Source organism: Gastrolobium bilobum, unplaced genomic scaffold (genome assembly GCF_033153095.1).
Source record: "Gastrolobium bilobum isolate Gb01-03AN ecotype WA unplaced genomic scaffold, APGP_CSIRO_Gbil_v1 utg4369, whole genome shotgun sequence".
Classification (NCBI taxonomy): Eukaryota; Viridiplantae; Streptophyta; class Magnoliopsida; order Fabales; family Fabaceae; genus Gastrolobium; species Gastrolobium bilobum.
In genome coordinates this window covers 77,453-105,427 of record NW_026896497.1, presented here as the reverse complement: position 1 = coordinate 105,427, position 27,975 = coordinate 77,453, and the positions used below count along the sequence as shown (strand labels likewise).

General features: G+C 32.8%; 1 protein-coding gene across 1 annotated transcript; it reads right to left on the bottom strand.

The window, feature by feature from the left end:
• On the bottom strand, nt 1-27,975 carry LOC133300052 (bifunctional riboflavin biosynthesis protein RIBA 1, chloroplastic-like). The gene is made up of 10 exons (XM_061499541.1): nt 27,834-27,975; nt 26,876-26,992; nt 26,614-26,794; nt 26,130-26,378; nt 5,137-5,533; nt 4,834-5,055; nt 3,909-4,231; nt 1,935-2,064; nt 666-962; nt 1-273 (listed from the first exon to the last, which is right to left on the bottom strand). Exons 1-10 carry the CDS (start codon nt 27,973-27,975, stop codon nt 1-3), a joined length of 2,331 nt encoding a protein of 776 aa, XP_061355525.1.

Sequence of the window (27,975 nt, the reverse complement as noted above, 5' to 3'; positions counted from 1 at the left end):
TTACAATAAGCCAGGAGCAGCATTAGAATCACAAACACTACTGGCTTTACCATTGCCCTTGTCATCATTGTTCAATTTGCTGTCAAATTCCAAGCCATAGGTGTGGCCCATTTTCGCACGTTTGGTCTCCAAGTATCTCTTGTTCTCCTTTGTGATAAGTGATAACAATGGGATCCTACCCGAAATTGTCAAGCCATAACCTCTGAGCCCAACATATTTTGCCGGATTGTTTGTCATCAGCTTCATGGAACAAACACCCAAGTCCATCAATATCTGCAAGTACAATTTCAAATTTTAACTTCTTGACTCAATGCAATAAAGTAAAACATCAGGAATTGTGTCTTGCACCAGACAATAGCAGGCAATAAAACTTCCATAATCATTGTAAATCACCATGGATTAAAATATGTAAAATATACTTAAGTGAGGATGAAGGGCCGGCCTGGCTCAGCGGTAAGCTTGCTTACCGTGGTGTTCCAGGTCAGGAGTTCGACTCGGCTCTCCTGCAAAGCAGGGGTAAGGCTTAACTCAAATTTCCCTTCTCCAAATTTCCCTTCTCCAGACACGCACGGAGTGGGTCTTGAACTGGGCCGGCCTTTTTTTATACTTAAGTGAGGATAACATGTTCAATATTCCAATCACTTAAGTATTTCTACTATAATTACCTGAGCACCAATTCCGTACTCCCTAGAGTCAACAGGTAATCCCAACTCCTCATTGGCTTCTACGGTATCCCTTCCAGCATCCTGTAGGTTATAAGCAAGAAGCTTGTGGCCCAATCCAATGCCCCTTCCTTCATGTCCACGAAGATATACCAATATACCTCTACCAGCAGCCTCAATCTGTTGCATTGCAAGAGCAAGCTGATTTCCACAGTCACATCTGGCAGATCCATATATGTCTCCTGTAAGACACTCTGAGTGTACCCTCACAAGAACATCTATTCCATCCCCAATGTCACCCTGTTAAACAAAGAAAAGTCAAATCCACAAAAATGGCCAACAGTTTACTACTGAATCAAGCAATCTAAAAATCTAAAATGGAAAATTTGAAGACAATTTGAAGAGCTTGCCAATTTTGCATGTCCTGCAGGCTTATACACTTACTTACCAACAAACACCTTGAAGGCAAAATGATAAAAAAAAAATGGGTAAACATCAATTTATCAACACAGAAAACAAAACACTCTGATACTGCTAGTATGACTGGATCCCATCCCAGTCTGGAAGTTGTTCAATTCAATATCTTAAGATATCACATCCCAATAATAGTTTGTGTACTATCAGAAGGTGTTTGGTAAGAAGAGAAAAAAAATTGCTGAGTGGGGTGAGTAAAATAATTTAGGTATGTTTGGTAGGAGTAAAGTAAAAAAAGTGATTGGCAAATTTTTTTTGATGGGTAACAATTTTACACATGATATCAATAGAAAACTTTACCATCCAAGATATGATAAAACAATTTGCCCAAAGTCAACACACCTTTTTTTATCTTACCAAACAATAAATTTTGGCCTGCCAAACATCTTTTCTTATCTTATCGGCTATAAATTTTTCCCGCCACGTTCTCGAAATTTTTTTTTGACTCATAAAAAAAATATCTCCTCTACCAAACGCCTCGTCGAAAAATTAAAAACTAATTCCACCCTCTATCTCTTGTAGTTTAATTTTAATAGCCATAAAGAAATTTGACAATATCAATCTCCCCTTTGAAAGAAAAAAAAAAACGGTTGGATAGAATAATAGGCTATATTGAAATACCATATGATTAACATACAAGAAGCTACTGATTGAGCTAAATCATATTGCTCTACCATATTCACATTTTCACATTTTTTCTTATCTATGTAGTTAAAAAAATATTAAGTCCTACTATCAATAAAATTCACACACATTGATACATATATATAGTGCAACATATACACAAACATTGATCACCTTAACCATTGCAATATGCTCAATCCCGTCTAAAAGTGACCTATAACAATTAGCTGTGAATGGCCCCCACATTGTTGGTATTAGGGCAGCACCAACACGTTCTACTAGTTTATCTCTCTTCCTTCTATACCTGACATAAAAATAAGCGTTAATCTTTCAATTATCTAACCAAAAAAGGCTTTTTGATCACTATAGCCTTTTTTTAATAATTAATTACCAAATTGACCCTATTTATAAATTATTTCAAAAATTTAACCTCTCCAGAAAACATAACACCAATCTGCCCATGTTTGACCGTTCACCATGAAGCCTACCCGGGTACACCCCTACCTACCCGGGTATATTTTGAAATTTTTTACCTACCCGGGTACACCCCTCCCTACCCGGGTATATTTCTTGAATCTGGAAAAATATTTGAATTATTTACCCGGGTAGGAAGGGGTGTACCCGGGTAAATAATCAGGGTCAACATAGGGTAGCTGTTGGCACCAGAATCTCAGCAAGATAAAATGAACAACAGCAAACAGATCACAGTTATAAGAAATGCACCAAAACAAATGATATTAGTGGCTAGCTAGATGAGGACAATATAATCCTCAATCTGCAGAGATAATTCAGCAATTACAATGACAGCACCAAGATAACCGATTCTAATGAAATATCCTTTCTCACTCAGCAAGGCCATCGGGTCCACTAACAGTAGGTTCAACAATGGCAGGTCCATCAGTGGCGAATGGACAATCTAGTCATTTAAACACATAGCAGCCCTTGTTATTTACAAAAAGAAAAGACCCTTTGCAGAAAGCCAGATTATTTACAAACAGTGCCAGGTTATTTACCCGGGTACACTCTTTCTTACCCGGGTAAATAATTCAAATATTTTTTCAGATTCAAGAAATATACCCGGGTAGGAAGGGGTGTATCCGGGTAGGTAAAAAATTTCAAAATATACCCGGGTAGGTAGGGGTGTACCCGGGTAGGTTTCATGGTCAACGGTCAAACAGGGGCAGATTTGTGTTATGTTTTCTGGAGAGGTTAAATTTTTGAAATAGTTTATAAATAGGGTCAAGGTGGTAATTAATTATTAAAAAAAGGCTATAATGGTCAAAAAGCCAACCAAAAAAGATTCAAAAAGTATCCAGGCAGAAAAAACATAGACAAAGGAGACTTGGGTAAGCAACAAAAGAAATAAAAAAACGAAAACAATCAAAATAACCATTGAGAAAATTATAAAAAAAAAATCAAAAATCACTTCTTATTAAACCCTGACTAACAAGGATGGGGTGAGGATAATTTTATACATAAATTTACTCTTGCATATATGTAAAAATGTTGTTTCCCGGATTAGAACTCATGACATTTTAGTCATAAAAAATTAGATTTTTCCCTACTTCAGGCTAGCCCTCTTAACCACTTTGAAAATTATAACTGTAGGAATTTTTTTTTGGTTTGAAGACTCTAATCCAGAAACATATAATGGCGTGATAGTAACCTAAGTCAAAAGCAAGTACCACAAAATACAAATTGGCTAAATTTCTAATTAATTAGTTAGGATTTTAGAAAGGTGAATTATGATATCGGACAACACAGGGGAGGTAAATTATAATATCTCAACCTGAAAGCGAAATCTAAACATAAATGTTGGGATATTTAAGTGGCGACAACACGGGATGTAAATTATAATATCTCAACCTGAAAGCGAAATCTAAACATAAATGTTGGGATATTTAAGTGACGGAGGACCACCACCAATGAAACAAGCTACTCCAAGTATATTAAGTGGGTCCAACACCACATCTCAAACCAAAACTTTAAGGCATTGGGTTCATGCGTCCTTCCACTTATATACTTTTCACTTAACTCATTACCAACCAATGTGGGACTCATCACACTTGAATATCTCAACAATAAAATATTCAATAAACATGAATACAATGAATTTTATTACATCTTTCATGAAATGCAACCACATACCTTATTAAGTCAGCAATGCATACAATTTTCAAATTTTCACGCTCTGCAAACTGGCGAAGCTTAGGTAATCTAGCCATGGAACCATCATCGTCCACAATCTCACACAGAACTGCCACAGGATCCAAACCAGCAAGTATGGTAATATCAACTGAAGCTTCTGTATGTCCAGCTCTCTTCAAGACACCACCTTCCCTGTATTTTAGGGGGAAAATATGGCCTGGGCGGTTGAAATCACTTGGTTTTGAATCTTTTGATGCAAGGGCCAAGACTGTTGTTGCCCTATCATTAGCTGAAACCCCTGTGGTAGTGCCATGTTTAGCATCCTACAAATGCAATGTAAAGTGTTGAAATGTAGCAAAATACAATAATAGTTCTTGAACTACATCAAAGAAACAATTTCTAGCACAACATAACAGATGATTAAATTTCAATCATCTTTGTTGACATGATGCCATTCTGCTAAATCATAATCACATGTCCCTTAAATACTTGGAGACAATAGATTAAATGCAACAAAGTAAATGCTCTGAATTAGTAACAAACTAAGTGCCGTTTCCAAATGAGCTTAGATGAAACAAATTCTTCACTTTAATTTCATTATCTCAAAGGATGAGGAAATGGAGTGTTTTTAGCTTAAGGTACTGGGTGAGGTTATATTAATAGTTTTATATATCTCAACACGTCCCCTCACACGAGAGCCCACTTGCTTGAAGGGTGGATAATGCACAGGTCCAACTACCTGTGCGAAAAAAGAAATTCCACTAGAAAGAAAGTGGAGAGCGATGAAGATCGAACTCGGTACACCGAGGCTCTGATACCAGTAAAGAACCAATTCAACCCAAAAACTTAAACTATTGGATGAGGCTATATTAGAGGTACACAACTAACTCCATGTATAAAGATGCAAGCACCAAATTGTACATACCAGTGTCACAGTGAATGCTGTACGGAGTTTCTCATCATTATCCCGACTGTTTACCATCAAAGGAAGTTCCAATCTCTCCAGATCTTCCTCTTTCATGCTTACACAAACTATCCCAGTTCCATGCTTCACAATAAAAGCCATGGCCTCAGGTGTAGCCAACCGTGCTGCCATTATTAAATCTCCTTCATTTTCTCTGTCCTCATCATCTACAACCACTACCATCTGAATCACTAACATCAGTTAGTAACAGATAGCTAAGTCTATGGTGATGCAAAACAAAAGAGAGAGAGAGAGAGTAACAACCTTTCCATTCCGAATGTCTTCAATGGCCTCTGATATGGAAGCAAAACCTTCTGTTGGACTGTCCAAATCAAATTCATCATTCTCATCAGAAAAAACATTGATTGTTACCGCTGTGTCTGCTCCCAGTGTTCCAATTACTGATATTGCATCAGGTTGTACCTCAGTTCCAACTGATTCAACACCAACTAGATCTTCATTTTTCACATCAGACCTCTTTGGATAAGCATATAGGTCTCCTCCTCCAGATATCAATGTAGCATTGATTCTGCTAACAGCTTTGCGACTTAAGAGGAATTTAGAGTTCAGTTGGACAAATGGAAAATCCGCCACGTGTCCATTTATGATAGTAGAATTTATGCTGTGCAGTCCATTGAACAATTTGAAATGTTTGCATGTCCTACATTGAACAGAAGAGCAGATCAAAGGTACTCCTAGTAATTGTGACATTCAAACATTAAAAAAAAAAAAAACCGCTTCCCGTTAAACCCGACTAATGAGTGTGGGCGGAGGAAATTCTTATACGCAGCCTAATCATTACATAATTGCAAAGAGGCTGTTTCCGAGATTCGAATTCATAACTTTTCAGTTATGAAGAAACAGTTTTATCACAGCTCAGGTTCGCTCCTTTTACATCCAAACATAAGTAGAACAAAAAAATAAAATAAATACTGGAAAAATCAAAATTTATTATCACAGACGGACACAATGTGCAGCTATTACTTCAGCTAAAACCTTCAGCAAGTTGAAATGGAGAGGGAGAGATTACATATAGCTTAGCAAGAAATTAAAGCTAAACATCTTTACTGCAATGAGGCAGAGCATGTTACACGAACAAAGTGGTGGTCTAGAATTTGATAGGGGTTGGAAAAGCTCAATAAAAGATAATAACATGCTTGAATCCAAGTATATGATCAATTGCATGAAAAAATGTAGAGCTTTGTTCACAAAACGCTCGTGTGCAAGCCCAGAAACAAGATAATGTACTATGAAAACATGTTCAAAAAACAAGGAAATGCCATCAATCAGAAATGAAAATTGTAGTAATGTTAATTTGTTTTTAAGTGATATGTTGTTGAGTTAGCTTCAAGCTTCAACATCATACTGTCTTTTCAGCAAGCAGTATCTGAATGTGAGGCTCAATATTGGAACACAAAAAAAAAAAAAAATAGCGCATGGTGAAAATGGTTGGTCACAGAAAGTGCAAATGTTGTGCTATCACATTAACGAAAGAAGCAAAACAAAGAAAACTGAAATTGAGGTTAGAATGAAAGAAAGGGCAAATCAGAGAGATAGTGAAACTGACAGAGGGCGAGTCATGGAAGAATAAGAGAGAATGAGAGAAGCCATTGCTTGGTGTTACGTTTGATATATGGGAAGTGCTATCAAATGCTTTACAATTTATAAGTGAAGGGGAGTTGTATGAGAGTGGGGAAATATATATTTTAAGATGGACATGATCCGTTTACAAACTTTTTTTGCAATTACATTAATGTAGGACCGATGTACACTGTGTGATTAATGTAGGACCGGTCTTACATAGTGTAGTTTGTAAACAAAAAAGTTTGTAAATATAACCTGAACCATTTTAAAAACCAAGTTACCTTAATTTTTTTAAAGTACGAATATGGCAAGTTATTAAATTCATACCGGTTAAAATTGATTTGACCAAGAAAATGTGATAATGAGATATTGGTTGAACCAGATATATATCCATTTTGAATTTGAAAAAGATCAAAATGATTGTCAATAATTATAATAAATTATCCAATTTATTAATTTCAGCTTATTAAGGTAGCTTTCATTACTTTCCAATTTCCTTAAGAATTAATTACTTTACTTAGGGCATGGATAACACGTAGCAATCATTGAGATTTTGTGTTATTTAAAAAAAAAAAAATCAAGATAGAGGCTTCAGGTGGACGTGGACCAACAAATGAATTTAAAAAAAGAACAAAATAAAGGCAAGTTAGTGTTTGATATTATTAAAACACTGATACTTTTGTGAATGATCATATATTATCCATCTTAGTGATTTCAACTTACCAAGATAGCTATAATTATTTTTTACAATTTGCTTAGTGATTAATTTATTTATTTAAGGCATGACAACACGTGGCAACATTTGAAGAATTGTGTCATTTTCTATTTATTTTTTTATTTAAAAGGAGGGTCATTTTGTGGACCAACAAATATAGTCTAATTTGAATTTGAAAAAAGAGAAAAATAACTAAATTGGTATAAATGTGGTAGTATTAGCCTTTAAGAAATTGTAATAATTTATTATTACGGTCCCCAAAATAGCTAAATTGATATTTCATATCGTTAAAGAACGTTATACTTTTGTTAATAATCATAAATTATCCAATCTAGTGATTTCAACTTATTATGCATGGTTGCCTAAATATTTTTCCAATTTTCTTATTAATTAATTATTTTATTTAGAGTACGAATAAAATGTGTCAGTCTTTGAGGAATTGTGTCATTTTTTATTTTATTTTTTTAGATGAGAGGCGTTAGGTGGACCAACAAAATTGTGTCCAATTTGAACTTGAAAAAGGAGCAAAATGAGGGTAAATCACTATTTAAAATTATTTAAAAATGGGTACTTTTGTCATTGAGAAAAAATTATCCAATTTTCTGATTTCATCTTACAACGGTAGCTTTAATTAATATTTTTTAAATTTCTTAGTAAATAATTATTTTATTCAGGACATGAATAACATGTGGCGGTCTTTGAAGAATGTGTCAATTTTTTACTTTATTTTTTAAATATTTTTTATTATTTTAGAAGAAATGCATGTCGACCTCCAAAATTCTTTTTTTTTTTTTTGAAATTGATCCTAATTATCTCTTTGAGGCGAATCAGAACCCCCGATATCCCCTGGGTGTACGAGTCCAAGGATTACGGTACTTATGCCCCTCCCCAGATGGTGTTGGTGGGATTCGAACCGAGATCCTCTCTCACCACTCAGTCCCCATGCTACCAACTGAGTCACCACACTTGGGTAAAATTCTCTTTTGGAAAAGAAGAAAAATGAGGGTAATATAATATTTAATATTATTAAAAAGGATACGCTTGTTAATGATAATAAATTATCCAATCTATTGATTTTAGCTTACCAATGTAGCTTTAAATATTTTTTCCAATTTGATTACTAATTGATTACTTTATTTAAGGGATGAATAACACGTGGTATCCTTTTAGGAATATGTCATTCTTTATTCTTTATTTTAAGAGGAGAGCATCAAGAGGACTAGGGGCCTTAACGAGCCGAGCCGAACTTTGGTCTTAAAAGGCTAAGCCTGTGTTTAAATGTGTCAGTCTGATCAAACATGTTACCTGTTATAAATATAATTATCGACCTGTGGCATGGCTTATTTACAAAAGATAAAAGCCTGATTTAGCCTGTTGACCTATTTAAAAAAATAAGATAGCAAAAATTTATCAAAACAGAATATACAATCAATAACACTAGTAATTTCATAAATATTCATAAATTTAATGTGTATCCAAACAATATAATATAGAATAAAATCATTCAAAAAGTCTATTTAACCAGTAAAATAGGGTCAAATAGATTGAAGAGAAAGAGAAAGCCATTACAAGTAGTACAAAAAATATAAAATAAAAAAAATAATATACTAGGCCAGCCTAAGAGGCTCTAAGGCCGAGCTTTTGAATTGGAGCCTGAGGCCTTTTTATTAAACGAACTTTTATACAAGTTCAAGCCTTGTGCCAACAACCAATTTTAGACATGTAAGCTCAGGCCTTCACGAGCCGAGCCAAAGGTCCCTGGTTCGTTTAGCACCCTTAAAGAGGACTAGAAAAGAGATTCGAATTTAAATTTGAAAAATGAGCAAAACATCTGAAATAATATAAGGCATGAATAACATGTGGTAGCCTTTTAGGAATTGTATCATTTTTTATTTTTTATTTTTGGAGGAAAGGCGTTAGTTGGACCAGTAAATTTTTTTTTAGAAGAAATGCATGTGGTCCTATGAAGCACCGACACTTCAAAACCCTGACGTGTCGTGTCCGACACTTCCCGATACTCTCCGACACTCCACAACACTCCAACACGCGTTGTAGAGACTCAAAAAAAGTTCAAAGATTGCGTTGTGTTGAATTTTTAGTTCCAACTATTAGATTCGTTGGATTACAATTACCATTTTTTCGAGTTTAATATAAATATTTGAGATATCTTATGTTTCTTTGTAAAATTGATGGATATTATAAGTTTAACTTCATTCTTTTGTTAAATTATTGAGTATTAAATATAATATACATTACATAAATTAAAAATAATATTTAATATCAAAATGTGTCCTAACGTGTCGAAATCTAACATTTTATAGAATTAACGTGTCGGAGTGTCTCGTGTCGATATCGGTGCTACATAGATGTGGACCACCCAAATTCGCTTTTGTAAAAAAAAAAGGGTAATTTAATATTTAATATTTGTTAATGATAATAAATTATTCAGTCTATTGACTTTAGCGTACCAATGTAGCTTTAAATTCTTTTTCCAATTGATTATTAATTAATTACTCTATTTAGGGCATGAATAACATGTGACATCCTTTAAGGAATATGTCATTTTTTATTCTTTATTTTAAAAGGAGAGCATCAAGAGGACTAGAAAATAGAGTCCAATTTGAATTTGAAAAATGAGCAAAACATCTGAATTAATATAAGGCATGAATAACATGTGGTAGCCTGTTAGGAATTGTATCATTTTGTATTTTTTATTTTTGGAGGAAAGGCGTTAGTTGGACCAGTAAATTTTTTTTTTTTTGAAGAAATGCATGTGGACCACGGAAATTCGCTTTTGTAAAAAAAGAGAGAGGGTAATTTAATATTTAATATTTGTTAACGATAATAAATTATTCAGTCTATTAACTTTAGCTTATCAATGTAGCTTTAAATTTTTTTTCCAATTTAATTATTAATTAATTACTTTATTTAAAGCATGAATAACATGTGGCATCCTTTAAGAAATATGTCATTTTTTATTCTTTGTTTTAAAAGGAGAGCATCAAGAGGACTAGAAAAGAGAGTCCAATTTGAATTTGAAAAATGAGCAAAACATCTGAACTAATATAAGGCATGAATAACATGTGGTAGCCTTTTAGGAGTTGTATCATTTTGTATTTTTTATTTTTGGAGGAAAGGCGTCAGTTGGACCAGTAAATTTTTTTTTAGAAGAAATGCATGTGGACTACGAAAATTCGCTTTTGTAAAAAAAGAAAAATAAGGGTAATTTAATATTTAATATTTGTTAATGATAATAAATTATTCAGTCTATTGACTTTAGCTTACCAATGTAGCTTTAAATTCTTTTTCCAATTTAATTATTAATTAATTACGCTATTTAGGGCATGAATAACATGTGGCATCCTTTAAGGAATATGTCATTTTTTATTCTTTATTTTAAAAGGAGAGCATCAAGAGGACTAGAAAAGAGAGTCCAATTTGAATTTGAAAAATGAGCAAAACATCTGAACTAATATAAGGCATGAATAACATGTGGTAGCCTGTTAGGAATTGTATCATTTTGTATTTTTTATTTTTGGAGGAAAGGCGTTAGTTGGACCAGTAAATTTTTTTTGAGAAGAAATGCATGTGGATCACCAAAATTTGTTTTTGTAAAAAAAAGAAAAATAAGGATAATTTAATATTTAATATTTGTTAAAGATAATAAATTATTCAGTCTATTGACTTTAGCTTACCAATGTAGCTTTAAATTCCTTTTCCAATTTGATTATTAATTAATTACTCTATTTAGGGCATGAATAACATGTGGCATCCTTTAAGGAATATGTTATTTTTTATTCTTTATTTTAAAAGGAGAGCATCAAGATTCAAGAGGACTAGAAAAGAAGTCCAATTTGAATTTGAAAAAAGAACAAAACATCTGAATTAATATAAGGGATGAATAACATGTGGTAGCCTTTTAGGAATTGTATCATTTTTTTATTTTTTATTTTTTATTTTTGGTTTTTGGTACATTGCCAGGAGGTATCCCCATTTAACCTTTTCCGGGCACCATGCCCTCGGGGTACGGCCCGTTTGGGCTAGCCCCTCATTGTAACAGTGGGTGCACTAAGCTTCACAACCGGAGAAAGGACGAGACTAATCCCCCAATCGAAGATTTTTGGCTTATCCTCTAGCCCCCAAATATTTTCCAAGAAACTGCTTGAGGCAGGGTTTGATCCCTGCACCAAGCAATCCCTTGGGAGCTCAGCTGCCAACTGAGCTACCCTTGGGGGTTTCATTTTTTATTTTTTATTTTTGGAGGAAAGGCGTTAGTTGGACCAATAAATTATTTTTTAGAAGAAACGCATGTGGACCACGAAAATTCGCTTTTGTAAAAAAAGAAAAATAAGGGTAATTTAATATTAAATATGTGTTAATGATAATAAATTATTCAGTCTATTGACTTTTGCTTACCAATGTAGCTTTAAATTCTTTTTTCAATTTAATTATTAATTAATTACTCTATTTAGGGCATGAATAACATGTGGCATCCTTTAAGGAATATGTCATTTTTTATTCTTTATTTTAAAAGGAGAGCATCAAGAGGACTAGAAAATAGAGTCCAATTTGAATTTGAAAAAAGAGCAAAACATCTGAATTAATATAAGACATGAATAGCATGTGGTAGCCTTTTAGGAATTGTATCATTTTTTATTTTTTATTTTTGTAGCAAAGGCGTTAGTTGAACGAGTAAATTTTTTTTTTTTTGAAGAAATGCATGTGGAACACGGAAATTCGCTTTTGTAAAAAAAAAGAGAGGGTAATTTAATATTTAATATTTGTTAACGATAATAAATTATTCAGTCTATTAACTTTAGCTTTCCAATGTAGCTTTAAATTTTTTTTCCAATTTAATTATTAATTAATTACTTTATTTAGGGCATGAATAACATGTGGCATCCTTTAAGAAATATGTCATTTTTTATTCTTTATTTTAAAAGGAGAGCATCAAGAGGACTAGAAAAGAGAGTCCAATTTGAATTTGAAAAATGAGCAAAACATCTGAACTAATATAAGGCATGAATTACATGTGGTAGCCTTTTAGGAGTTGTATCATTTTGTAATTTTTATTTTTGGAGGAAAGGCGTCAGTTGGACCAGTAAATTTTTTTTTAGAAGAAATGCATGTGGACTACGAAAATTCGCTTTTGTAAAAAAAGAAAAATAAGGGTAATTTAATATTTAATATTTGTTAATGATAATAAATTATTCAGTCTATTGACTTTAGCTTACCAATGTAGCTTTAAATTCTTTTTCCAATTTAATTATTAATTAATTACTCTATTTAGGGCATGAATAACATGTGGCATCCTTTAAGGAATATGTCATTTTTTATTCTTTATTTTAAAAGGAGAGCATCAAGAGGACTAGAAAAGAGAGTCCAATTGGAATTTGAAAAATGAGCAAAACATCTGAATTAATATAAGGCATGAATAACATGTGGTAGCCTGTTAGGAATTGTATCATTTTGTATTTTTTATTTTTGGAGGAAAGGCGTGAGTTGGACCAGTAAATTTTTTTTGAGAAGAAATGCATGTGGATCACCAAAATTCGTTTTTGTAAAAAAAAGAAAAATAAGGATAATTTAATATTTAATATTTGTTAAAGATAATAAATTATTCAGTCTATTGACTTTAGCTTACCAATGTAGCTTTAAATTCCTTTTCCAATTTGATTATTAATTAATTACTCTATTTAGGGCTTGAATAACATGTGGCATCCTTTAAGGAATATGTTATTTTTTATTCTTTATTTTAAAAGGAGAGCATCAAGATTCAAGAGGACTAGAAAAGAGAGTCCAATTTGAATTTGAAAAAAGAACAAAACATCTGAATTAATATAAGGGATGAATAACATGTGGTAGCCTTTTAGGAATTGTATCATTTTTTTATTTTTTATTTTTTATTTTTGGTTTTTGGTACATTGCCAGGAGGTATCCCCATTCAACCTTCTCCGGGCACCATGCCCTCGGGGTACGGCCCGTTTGGGCTAGCCCCTCATGTAACAGTGGGTGCACTAAGCTTCATAACCGGAGAAAGGACGAGACTAATCCCCCAATCGAAGATTTTTAGCTTATCCTCTGTCCCCCAAATATTTTCCAAGAAACTGCTTGAGGCAGGGTTTGATCCCTGCACCAAGCAATCTCTTGGGAGCTCAGCTGCCAACTGAGCTACCCTTGGGGGTTTCATTTTTTATTTTTTATTTTTGGAGGAAAGGCGTTAGTTGGACCAATAAATTATATTTTAGAAGAAACACACGTGGACCACGAAAATTCACTTTTGTAAAAAAAGAAAAATAAGGGTAATTTAATATTAAATATGTGTTAATGATAATAAATTATTCAGTCTATTGACTTTTGCTTACCAATGTAGCTTTAAATTCTTTTTTCAATTTAATTATTAATTAATTACTTCATTTAGGGCATGAATAACATGTGGCATCCTTTAAGGAATATGCCATTTTTTATTCTTTATTTTAAAAGGAGAGCATCAAAAGGACTAGAAAAGAGAGTCCAATTTGAATTTGAAAAATGAGCAAAACATCTGAATTAATATAAGGCATGAATAACATGTGGTAGCCTTTTAGGAATTGTATCATTTTGTATTTTTAATTTTTGGAGGAAATGCGTTAGTTGGACCAGTAAATTTTTTTTTAGAAGAAATGCATGTGGACCACGAAAATTCGCTTTTGTAAAAAAAGAAAAATAAGTGTTATTTAATATTTAATATTTGTTAATGATAATAAATTATTCAGTCTATTGACTTTAGCTTACCAATGTAGCTTTAAATTCTTTTTCCAATTTAATTATTAATTAATTACTCTATTTAGGGCATGAATAACATGTGGCATCCTTTAAGGAATATGTCATTTTTATTCTTTATTTTAAAAGGAGAGCATCAAGAGGACTAGAAAAGAGAGTCCAATTTGAATTTGAAAAATGAGTAAAATATCTGAATTAATATAAGGCATGAATAACATGTGGTATCCTTTTAGGAATTCTATCATTTTTTATTTTTTATTTTTGGAGGAAAGACGTTAGATGGACGAGTAAATTTTTTTTTTAGAAGAAATGCATGTGGACCACGAAAATTCGCTATTGTAAAAAAAGAAAAATAAGGGTAATTTAATATTTGTTAATGTTAATAAATTATTCAGTCTATTAATGACTTTAGCTTACCAATGTAGCTTTAAATTCTTTTTCCAATTTGATTATTAATTAATTACTCTATTTAGGGCATGAATAACATGTGGCATCCTTTAAGGAATATGTCATTTTTTATTCTTTATTTTAAAAGGATAGCATCAAGAGGACAAGAAAAGAGAGTCCAATTTGAATTTGAAAAAAGAGAAAAACATCTGAATTGATATAAGGCATGAATAACATGTGGTAGCCTTTTAGGAATTGTATCATTTTTTATTTTTTGAGGAAAGACGTTAGTTGGACGAGTAAATTTTTTTTTAAAAGAAATGCATGTGGACCACGAAAATTCGCTTTTGTTAAAAAAGAAAAATAAGGGTAATTTAATATTTAATATTTGTTAATGATAATAAATTATTCAGTCTATTGACTTTAGCTTACCAATGTAGCTTTAAATTCTTTTTCCAATTTAATTATTAATTAATTACTTTATTTAGGACATGAATAACATGTGGCATCATTTAAGGAATATGTCATTTTTTATTCTTTATTTTAAAAGGAGAGCATCAAGAGGACTAGAAAAGAGAGTCCAATTTGAATTTGAAAAATGAGCAAAACATCTGAATTAATATAAGGCATGAATAACATGTGGTAGCCTGTTAGGAATTGTATCATTTTGTATTTTTTATTTTTGGAGGAAAGGCGTTAGTTGGACCAATAAAATTTTATCCATTTTGAATTAGAAAAAAGCAAAATAAGGGTAAATTAGTATTTAATATTATTTAAACGAGATACTTTTGTCAATGAGAATAAATTATTAATCTAGTGATTTCAGCTTAACAAGGTAGCTTTAGTAACTTTTTCAATTTGCTTTGTGATTAATTACTTTATTTAGGGCATGATAACACATGGCAACCTTTGAGAATTTATGTCATTCTTTTATTTAAAAGGAGGGGCATTTGATGGACCAACAAATACAGTCTAGTTTGAATTTGAAAAAAGAGAAAAATAATCAAATTGGTATTGGGCTTGAATAACATGTGGTGATCTTAGCCTTTAAGGAATTGTATGATTGTATCAGTTATTATAATATTTTTTGAAAAAAAAAAGGAAAGGTGTTAAGTGGACTGCAAATTTCGTTCGATCTGAATTTGAAAAAGGAGAAAAATAGTGTTATGGACCCGTATAAGGGCCCATTGAATGATAGGCCCAACAAGGGGCAACCTAAGATCAAAATCAAGTATAATCATGGATATATATTCATCAAGGATATTAATCCTAATACGACAGCATGGCAGACAGGCCTGGGCCCTCATTAGAGGTATTAAAGGTCCATATCTTACTACCCACAGGTAACTCTTATAAATAAGAGGTAAATCTTAAAGGTACGTTACGCTCTCTCCCTTATTGTTATGTTGTCACTGTGCGCATACACACACACCCTTATTGTTATCCAATCCTTTGAGGAATATGTCTTTTTTTATTCTTTATTTTAATAGGAGAGGCATTAGGTGGACTAGAAAAGGGAGTCCAATTTGAATTTGAAAAATGAGTAAAACTTCTGAATTAATATAGGGCACGAATAACATGTGGTAGGCTTTCAGGAATTGTATCATTTTTTATTTTTTATTTTTGGAGGAAAGGCGATAGTTGGACGGTAAAATTTTATCCATTTGAATTAGAAATAAAGCAAAATGAGGGTAAATTAGTATTTAATATTATTTAAATGGGATAGTTTGGCCAATGAGAATAAATTATCAATATAGTTATTTTAGCTTAACAACGTAGCTTTAATAACTTTTGCAATTTGCTTGGTAATTAATTACTTTATTTAGGGCATGATAACACGTGGCAACCTTTGAGAAATTATATAATTCTTTTATTTAAAAAGAGGGGCATTTGGTGGTCCAACAAATATAGTCTAGTTTGAATTTGAAAAAAAGAGCAAAACAACCAAATTGGTATAGGGCTTGAATAACATGTGATCTTAGCCTTTAAGGCAATGTTATTAGAACCGGACCGGTCATTGACCCGGTCTAGGTACCGGGTCACTGGGTCAATGGTTCAACCGGTGGGTCACTGGTTGAACCGCATGAACCAGATATATATATATATAAATTTATATTTTATACTTAATTATATAATAAATATATTAAATGGTGCCATCTACACAATAACCTGCTGTAGTTTAGTGGTATTTGCTATGTTGTTTATCCTTAATGCAAGGGGTTCGAACCCCATTACATGCAGTTTTTGAAATAATTCTCTTAACTTAAAAGTTATATGATAAATATATTAAATGGTATAAATTATTAAACAAGTGATGGTGGCGTAGTGGTAGGAAACGGCTCTCTTTACTCCAAGGTAGTGTGTTCGAATCTCACTTGCTGCAAAAAAAGATTTTGTAACTAATTTTGAAAAACCGGTTTGAAGGGCAAACCGGTCGGACCGCGGTTTATGACCGGGTCACTGGGTCAATGCCGGGTCGATTACTTAAGCGGTCCAATGTTATAACCGGACCGGTTGATGGACCGGTTTCCGGGTCAACCGGTCGGACCGGCCGGGCCGGTCCGGTTTTAATAACACTGCTTTAAGGAATTGTATCATTTATTATAACTTTTTTTTAAAATAAAAAGTAGAGGTGTTAGGTGGACTATAACATCCCTAACCTAAGTATTTAGAAAATTGCATGTAATTAAGTAATTAATAATGCACTATTGGATTGAGTTAACTAAAAGGCCTAAAGAAAAGAATTAAAGTTATTTTTGGGTTAAAAAGGTGAAATTAGTGAGATTTTTGGGGTAAAAAAGTGTGTAGGAAAAATTACGCGGAATATAAAAGTAAAGCTAGAAATATTACTGAAAAAATATCTCAGACCAATGGATAAAGTTTGAAAGTGAATTGAAGTCATTAGATAGATAAGTATTTACCCCGTTGAAATTCAATTTCCTAATTAAGTGTAAAAACTTAGAAGAAATCAACACATTTCTTCTCCTTTCCATCTGCCACCGTCGAAGGAGTGAGAGAGAGGGAAGCCATTGTTGGAAAGCACTAAAAAAACATAACTTCTCCATTGCTTGATCAAATCACTTGGTTCTTAAACGAAAATTGCATTGAATCTCAAGCCAAACACAACCCATAGCTTATATTCTCTTGAAATCAAGTGTGTAGTGAGAAAAAGTGAGAGGAAAGTGGCGCCCTAACTTAGAGAAGGAAGCTTAGAGCGGCTCATTGGTTGATTCAAGGCTTGGAGTCCACTCCATAGGTGATTATAAGACTACCCATGGTAAGAAATCCCACTTTCATTAAGTTTTATGATATTGGGTATGTTAGGGTTTTCTTTGAAAAAATGCATGAATGGAGGGGTAGCTTAAAGAGTGATTAAGGCTCAACTCCTTTGGAAAAGTTGCTTAGAATGATGAATAACCGGCAGAAATGAGTTTAGATAGTCATTTAGGCATATTTTCAAATTTTCAAAAAAATCATGCTTTGTTTGGTGAGATTTCTTGCATTCCAAGCCATTGATTGATTGAGTGATTGATTGTGTCCCTTCTATTGCTAGGATTAAGGCAAGTGAACCAACATTAAGTGACCAACCTGATAGGAGGGTCCAAGGGAAGCCCGTGGCGGGAGACAACCACCAATGGGCTAAGGCTACACCAACTATAGCATGTGGATCCGACACTATGTCTCAACTCAAAACCTACCTGCCTGGCACAACCATTGGTGGAAGCTATGAAGCTTGAGTAGCCACTTGAATTGGTAAGTTCATGCCTAACTTGTGGTGTGAATGTGGTTGTTTAGTGGATGAATATAGTGATATTCATTGACCTGTGTTGATTGATGGTGTGGCACCTTTGTGTAGGTGTGTATATTTTGGTAAGATTGTAGATTGAATACAAAGCTTGATTGTTGAGTTAGTGGTGGACAAGGGTATATTGGAAGCAATTAAGGTAAACCTTTGGATCTTGGAGGTTCATCCTTCTTGTTATTCCACCGTTGTTTTTATGGAAGTAATGGTTAATGATTGGATGATTGAGTAGTAATGTTAGTATTATGATATGTTTGCATTCATATAGTATTGATGTGTCATTGGAGAAAGGGTCAATGGACAAGCACTAGGGGCAAGGTTGTATGCTTAGTGAAAATGACTAAAATACAGCTGAAGCTTGTGTGATGATTTGATTGTTTAATTCTTTGGCCATTTGAATGCATGAGTATGCTGCAGTTAAATCGTTACTGTTATTGCCTCTGGATATATGGTGTAGTTCATGCCATGTGTATACTAACTTTTCATGCAGGAAGTGAACTCTGGGGTTGGAGGAATTCTCCAAGAACTCTGAGTTTATTGAGTTTTATCTCACCCCGTTTGGAGTTATCTCACCCCGTTTGGTGACTGCTATTTCAGGTATTAGCATGGATGATGCAGGTTAGGCACAAGGCAAGAGACTTGAGTAGATTGCCATATGATAGCATGTGATATGATTGTTTTGAAGTGCCTCACATGTATTTATATTTGATTACATCTCATATTTTGGTAGAAATTTATGTATAAGATGCACATAGTTGATAATGTTGAATGTATATGTCATTTGTAACATCCTAGTGAGATGTATATTTGAGGCCATATGATGTATATTTTGGAACTTAGCCCATGATCATGGTGATGTTGAATGTAGAGTGATGTATATTGACAATGACTTTGATCATGTGATGTAATAGCTAAGTTCTTCATTCGGATGATTGTAACTAGTATAGTGAATATGATGTAATTATAGGCTAATGTATGATGAAAGGGCTTTCAAGCCTATTTGGATATCATGTGAGCCTTGAAATGACAAAGAATCATGTATTGAAGTTGTTGTACAATGTCCATTAGGTGAAATAAAATATTTGGGGTTGAGAATCAATCTAAATATAAGAATACCTTATCTTGTTATCCATTTTTCATATCGTATATGATAGATTTGGATCCTTTTTTCATCTTGAAAGTTATAGATCTTTTTCTTAACTTTCCAACGAGGCCAAGATTGCGTCAATCAAATAAGTATAACTTAAGTTATGGGTGAAATACTAAAGTAAAGTGTAATATCCAGACTCGTGGCGTTGTTGGCGCTGATGGCGCCATAAGACAGTGATAAATCGTTTACTAGCGCTATCAGCGCCAGACCATGCGAAATTCAATAATCTTTTCTTTAAAAATTCATAACTTGAGCTACGGTGCTTCAAATTGAGCGTGGTTTGAACCTACACGTAGCTAATGAAGAGATCTATAATATAGTGGGAGATAAGGACCATAGAGGAAATATAAAATTCCTTGAGTAAATAAAAAGTAAAGATGTTTAGTGTTGAATATCAATAAAAAATGAGTTTTTGAGCCTTGTTGGTTTAAAATGACTACTTGGCACACTTGGTAGCTATATATGGTCTAAATAAAATTACATTAAGTGTTCCGCTTATAGTTTAGGTTATGATTACCGTTTTTGAAATTATTTTAATTACGGAATTGATTTTAAACAGAAGCGTTTCTTAACGAAAATGAAAAAGTTTATCCGTATTTTAATTCAATTGTTGTGATTGTAACTGCGCTTAATATCATACGTAATATTAAGAAACCGGTTCTAGAACAGGGTGTTACATGAAATGTAAATTTTGTCCAATTTAAATTTGAAAAAGGAGCGAAATAGTTAAACTGGTATTTCATATCATTAAAGAACATTATTCTTTTATTAATAATCATAAATTATTCAATCTAGTGATTTCGACTTATTATGTTAACTTTAAATATTTTTATTGATTAATTACTTTATTTAGGGTACGAATAAAATGTGTTAGCCTTTAAGGAATTGTGTCATTTTTTATTTTATTTTATTTTTTTAGAGGAGAGGCATTAGGTGGACCAATAAAATTGTGTCCAATTTGAATTTGAAATAGCAGCAAAATGAGAATAAATTGGTATTTAAAATTATTTAAAAGGGAGTGTTTTTGTCAATCAGAAAAAATTATTCAATCTTGTGATCTCACTTTACAAAGGTAGCTTTAATTTTTTTTCAATTTACTTATTAAATAATTAATTTATTCAAGTCATGAATAACATGTGGCGGTCTCTCAAGAATGTGTCAATTTTTTATTTTATGTTTTTAGAGGAAATGGTTAGGTGTATCACCAAAATTCAATTTCGAAATAGTAAAAAATGTGGGTAAGTTAATATTTAATATTATTAAAAAAAAAGCTTACTTATGTAACTTTAAATAATTTTTCCAATTTGATTATTACTTAAGGAAAGGATATTGTAACAACCAATTAGTGTTACTATCAATGTTATTACCAATTAATTTTATCGTTAGATCGATTATGTTAATCAAACGGTTATATTTATTTTCATCTTTGTATGGTTATGATTTTCCATATTTAAGACTTTATATTTATTTCTACCTTTGTATGGTTATGATTTCTCATATTTAATGCTTTCACATTAAATATGAGAAATAATTACCATACAAAGATGGAAATAAATATAACCGTTGGATGAATATGATCGATCTAAAGTGAAATTGATTGGTAATAATATTAGTAGTAACACTAATTGGTTATTACAATATCCTACCACATTACTTAAATACTTTATTTAGGACATGAGTTACATGTCGCATTGTAACCACCCTATTTGGATCCGATATTTTTTAATCTTTCTATGCTTTCTTGCTAACCAAAAAATCACGAAAAAATCACATACGTTGTCGTATTTGATTTTTGTTCTCAATCGCTTTACCTGCTCTTTTGGCCGGTTGAGAAAATAGAGAGGATGGGTACAGCATGATGGTTTGGCGGGAATGAGGACTCACGGGATGATTCATGATTGCACTGTCCGTGAGGAAAGAGAAAAGAGGGAGAGATTTTGGTCTTAAAAGGATGGCACTGATGGTGAGAAAGTGGGTGAAGAACCACAAACAGAAAAATGGGAGGAGAGAAACTAATTTGGAGGCTCAAAATATAGAAGAGGAAAAAGTGAAGGGTTCCTATTATTTTGGAGCTATAAGGTCTCAACCAATCGCCGCCACCATGTAAGTAAACCTCCGCCAACCAAAGCCACGCCATTGGCCACCTTCTACCGGTGACTGCCATCAAGCTCAGCCTTTCCATTTTGCGGTAATCAGTTCATTGGTCACGGTTTTTGGTCTATGAATATTATTTTCTTATTTGTTATTTGCTCTTGTTTCTTAGTGCTAAGAAGAATAACTTCAAGTAATTATTGTGGTTGTGGGTTCGCTGTCCGCATTAGGTAGCTTTACTTCATTGAGATGGAAATTTTATATCATTCTTTCGTTATTAGTTTTTTTTTTTTCATTCATAGGCTGAAGGTAGCTTGTCACCAAATACTTTATTAAGTTAGTATTTAAAATAAAATAAGAAAGGAAAAAAGAATCCAATGCTTTTCTTTTATTCTTTTTGAAATCGAAAGCCTCCTACCTTTCGATGACAAAGTCGCTGCACATCTCCACTATTTAAAATTTGGGAAATACTTTTACGTCATGTGGTAAGAAAATGCTTAAGTTATGTTGTAGATACAACAAATGTAGAGTCCATCACTTTTTTTTTTTTTTTTTAAAAAAAAAAAACAATGGTGGGATTCACATTGAATATGTCTATAACATGACTTAAACATTTTTTGACATGATATAACTATTTCCCTTAAAATTTATAGTGCAACACCAAGAACCATTGTTTAAAGCATTTGGCTTTTGTTTTATTTATCTATGGATGTAAGCTTTGTCCTCTTAGTGAATATATTAAGGAACACTGACCAAAATGTCACTGTTCATCAAATTTTTTATCCAAATATCACGCGAGCCGTGTTATTTTTTAATATGTCACGTGAGCAAGTTCACTGGACATTGTAGCGAACTCAGTTTGCTGACGTGTAACGTTTCTAGTGGACACCAGGTACCAAATTCGCTACCTGAGGTAGCGAAGTTGGTTGCAATGCATAATTTTTATTTATTGCAACCAAGTTCGCTATCCCAGTTAGTGAACTTGGTGTCCACCAGAAATGTGACATGTCAGCAAAATAAGTTCGCTACAGTGCCCAATGAACTTGCTCACGTGACATATTGAAAAATAATATTGTTCACGTGCTATTTGGGTAAAGAAGAATTTGATGAACAGTGACATTTTGATCACAATTACATATATTAATTGGTTTTCATTTGCGCCGTAGAATAACCTTGGCCCTTCTTCTTTTTTCATGATATTTTTAGTTAAGTTGTATATGTTGCCCAAGACTCTAAATTTGGGCCGAAAGTTTATGACACTTGTTGTGTTATTTTATTTCATTTAAAAAAAAAAAAAAAACTTAACCATTAATAATTATAAAAACTAAAAGGACTAAATAATTTTAAATTTATTTTTCTTCCGAAAGAAATTAAGAACTACAAAGCCCAAAGATCAATCAGGGAGAAAGATTAAAGTGAATTGTTATGGTCCCATCGAGTTGTTTTAGCTCACTAGATTGGAAAACATACTCCACTGTTACTATTTAATAAATATGACCCAACGTCTTTTGGTCTAAAAGTTTGGCTGGACCCTCGTTTATTATTTCATTGGCCGAAGATATAATGTTAATGCTCAAATGAAACAGAAAAGGAAGAATTAGATTTCTTTAATAAAAAGGATACTTAATTCTGACAGCCTATGTTGCACCAACACCGATAAGGAATATGAGATATGACACGACACGATACTCTGACACGTTAATTCTAAAAATATTAAATTTTGACACATTAAGACACATTTTGATATTATATTATGTAGTGTATATTATATTTAATATTCAATAATTTAACAAAAAAATAAAGAAACTTATAATATCCATCAATTTTGCAAAGAAACATAAGATATCTCAAATGATTATATTAAACTCAATAAAATAGTAATTGTAATCCAACGAATCTAATAGTTGGAACTCAAAATGCAACGCAACTTAACCTTTAAACCTTTTTTGAGTCTTTGCAACAAGTATTGGAGTGTCGGGAAGTATCGGAGTTTCGGTAAGTGTCAAAAAGTGTCGGACACCCCACGTCAAAAATTTTAAAGTGTCGATGTTTCATAGCTGACGGCTTGTTTATCCTATATATCTTGTTTAGAGTTATTTTAGCTCTGACAGTTTGATGATTCAAAGCATATTTTAATTTATTATAAATTTTATATTAATATAATGACATTAAAATTAATTTATGTATAAATGGGTAATGCAGCCGTAACAGCTTGATGATCTAAAATTTATGTAAATCTATCATAAATCGTAATGATACCAGTAATGACATTAAAATCATTTTATTTTGTGGATGATTTAGCCATGATGGTTAGTCAACTCCTATTTTGTTTAGGATATTTTAAACTGTGACAGTTTGATGGTCCAAAACTTATTTTTAATTTACCATAAATTTGATAATAATAAAACATAATATTAAAATCACTCTATAATAATATCAAAAAAAAAAATCTCTCTATAAGAATGACTTGGTCGTGACGGTAAATTAAAAAGTAAGATTGTTTCAAAACGTTCTAAAAATTAAAATTAATTAACACATATATATTTTCTTAAGAATGATGTAGCTTTGAATTTCTCACTGCACCAATAGTATGTCGGAGTGAGATTTTTTCCATCAAGCTAAAATAAAAGTTTAATAATTTAGTTTTCTTTCTTCATAAATAATTCTATTTATCTTTTAAGGGATAAAACAAATATTTTTAAAATTAATAATAATTTGCATAATTAATTATAGGTAACCATTTTTTTAAATGGATGTGTCAAGGGCGAAGTAAGATTAATTTTTCACCATTCCCTACGCATAATTAGACTCAAGAATCTTGATATAAAATTTTAAAGACCAGTTTGCTAAAATAAAAGATTTTTCATTTTTTTCCAAATTAAATAAAAATGGTGGCGACTTCATGTTACTTCTTTTTATTAAAAAATAATTTCAAGTTGTTACAAGCATCCTTTGAGGAATATGTCATTTTTTATTCTTTATTTTAAAAGGAAAGACATTAGGTTGACTAGAAAATAGAGTCTAATTTGAATTTGAAAAAAGAGCAAAACATCAGAACTAATATAACATTTGGTAGTCTTTTGGGAATTGTGTCATTTTTTTATTTTATTTTTTTAGAGGAGAGGCGTTAGTTGGACTAGTAAAATTTTGTCCATTTTGAATTTGAAAAAGGAACAAAATGAGGATAAATTAGTATTTAACATTATCTAAAAGGGATGCTTTTTGTCAATGAGAATAAATTATACAATCTAGTGGTTTAAGCTTACTAAGGTAACTTTAATAACCTTTTTTCAATTTGTTAGTAATTAATTACTATATTTAGGGCATGATAACATGAACCTTTGAGGAATTGTATCATTTTTTTATTTTTTTATTTATTTAAAAGGAGGGGCATTTGGTGGACCAACAAAAACAGTCTAGTTTGAATTTGAAAAAGAAGCAAAACAGCTAAATTGGTATAGGGCTTGAATAACGTGTAGCAGCCTTTGAGGAATTGCGTCATTTTCATATTATTGTTTTAAGAGGAAAGACGTAAGGTGGACCAGTAAATACGATCTTGTTTGAATTTGAGAGAAGAGAAAAATAGCTAAATTGGTATTTTATATCATTAAAAAATATGATACTTGTTGGGTGTGTGGTCTCTTAGCAATCAATCAAGGAAAACTTATTCATTCCTAAGCTAATGACTCATTATGTAAATGCACGCATCAAGTAATAAATGAGAATTTTATTGCCTAGATTATCATTCCCACTTAGAAAGTATTGGTAAATAGTATTTTAAGGTATATTGAAGAATAAAAAGAATGGACTAATATTATTGAACCGTTCTAGGTACTCGTTCCCAAATATCATAGTGGTGTTCCCAGTATGAGAAAAGGTTCAAATTAACTTAAGCAATTCATCACATCGTTATATATTTATAGTCCTTCCTAATTTAAGAAGAAACGATAAATCATTGGAAAAGATAGTTGTTGTATAGTGTGAAACATTAACAATAAATGCAAAAAGCAATTTGAGTAATAACAAGGAGCAAGACTAGTGAAATGATAAGAGGAACAACAATTAAAAGAAAAGAAATAGATGCATGGATCCACTGTTAAACCAGTTGTAATCTAGGCTCAAGACCGTGTCAAATGGATTTGTTCAAGTCTCTTTCATTGCCAACGCTGATCTTTCAAATTTTTGGGCTAAAATGTCCATATTCCTATGGCAACTTCATTCTTAATAATTACTTAGTATAGAACCTTTAGTGAATGAGGTAATTCCATACTCCTAAAGGCTTTGATGTTGATAGGTTTATCAGATCGATTGTAGTTCTTACGACCTCTCCCCATAATGATTTCGACAACCCGACATGAGATAATATGCTTCAAAACCTTTCTTCAATAGTCCAATTCATTCTCTCAGCAACTCCATTCAATGAAGATGTTTTGTGAGCGTCTTCTCAAATCTTATTCCAGCCGCTCTACAATAGGCATCAAAATGGCCACAATACTCACCATCTTATCAGATTGGACTGCTTTCAGCTTCTTGCCAGTCTTCCTTTCTACCATAGCATGAAATTCCATAAAGGCTTGGATAACTTGGTCTTTAGAATGCAACAAATATACCACACCTTTCGAGAATGGTCATCATTAATAAAAATAAAATATTAAGCCCCACCGAGCGATCATTCTGACAAGGAAAAAATGTCAGCGTGGATGAGATCAAGAATGTACCTACGTCGTCTGGGCTGATATGGTCTTACAAAGGAAACCCATAGCTACTTTCTAGCCAGGAAGTGCATGCAACTCTCTAGCATTTGCCCTTTCAACCCAGATAACACACCTTTCTTGTTTAGGATTTGAAGTAATTTCTTGCTCATGTGGCTGAGGTGCTTATGCCACAACTCCATTGTTAGTCTGTTCCAGACAACATTGGCTTCTCCAATGTTTATTTGTCTTCCTTGCATCACGTATAAGAATCCTTCTTTCTTGTCTCGAGCAATCACCAATTTACCCTTGGCTGGCTTATGCCTTCAAGCACCAAAATAATTCACTGACACAACATTGTCTAATTTTTCCACCGAGATTAGTTGAGGCGTATGTATGGCACATGTCTAACCTCCTTCAACAGAAGTTGATAGCCGACATCCGTGGTCAGGGTCACATCACCAACCCCAATGATCTTGCTTGTGACGTGATTTCCCATCTTAACAATACCAAAGTCATCATTTTTGTAGGAAGATAAGAAATATTTGTGTGGAGTTACATGGAAGGATTTACTTGAATAATAATCCAGGCATAATCATCATAAACAACATTTAAATGTTTTTTCTCACCTAGGAGGAAGACCTCGACATCAGTGTTGGCAGCCATCACAGTAGTGCTCTTGTCTTCTTTCTTCTTAGACTGTATCTGGTCTGGCTTGAATTTCCATTCTCTAGTATTTCCTTAGAGTTCGGCAGTCAGGCTTCTTATAACTGAGATTCCCATAATAAAGCAAATTAATTCATCCTTTGGCCTAGACCTACCTCTTGATTTGTCATGACCTTGGCTTTTGCTTCTGGCCCAAAAGTGAGACATTCCTCTATTCTCAACAATATTGGCATCGGACGTGCTAGATACACCTCTTTCTTTCTTCTGGACTCCTAACTCCAAAGGTTGTCAGTCATAGAGTTCATTATAAGGTGCCCATCGGGAGTTGAGTTGCTCAAAGTCACTCCCCACGTGTAACATCTCGGATACTAATGATTGCACGGTTAGTGGAAGAGCTAATGTGCAATCAAATGTATGGTTAGTGGAAGAGTACTTAATGTACAATGTTTCAACGGAAGGGGTACATGAATGAATCGAATCAACACCCGAACAAGAGGGATCTAGAGATTATGCAGGTATGAGACTGTACAATTTAGGATCACTGTAAGAATTAATAGGTACTACCTATACTAACAAGATGCATCTACTTTTCAGTAGCCCACAACGAAAGAACTCCATAGTTAAGCATGTTTGATTTGGAGCAATTATTGGATGGGTAACCTTTTGGGAAGTTTATCAGAAAATGTGTGAGTGGGGACAAAGCACGCTAAAAATTCTTGTGTTAGTTTGTGGTGACAATCATTGTTCCTGAAATTTATCGGACGTTACACAAGGTATCCCAACTTTCTGGTAGCAAACTGAGGAGTAGCAGAGCTTAGAGCTCATAATCTATTTTCATTTTGGCTTTTGACAGTTGAGCCACAATACCTTTGTATGTGTTGAGGTGTTCTATCATGCTTAGTCGTCCTTGTATTCAAGCTTCACAAGTCGGCGTACCAGGTGCGCTTTGTTCCTGGGAATCTTCTTCTAAAGCATGGACTATAACTTCCTCCATATATAGCTTGTGTGCATTGGTCAAATGTGATACGTGTTCAAAGAGGCTTTTTTCAATATACTTTCTAATCATGGCCACAACATTTTTGTTCAAGATATCCCATTCTTTTTCATTCTTACCTTCAGGCATCTTAGCATTGAGGATGGACTCATACAAGTCTTTGTAAAAGAGATGATCTTCTATCATTGGACTCCAGTAAGTGAAGTTATTGGCTGTTAATTTGAACATGTCTTTGTCATGGGATATTTTGCTAGTCTCCAT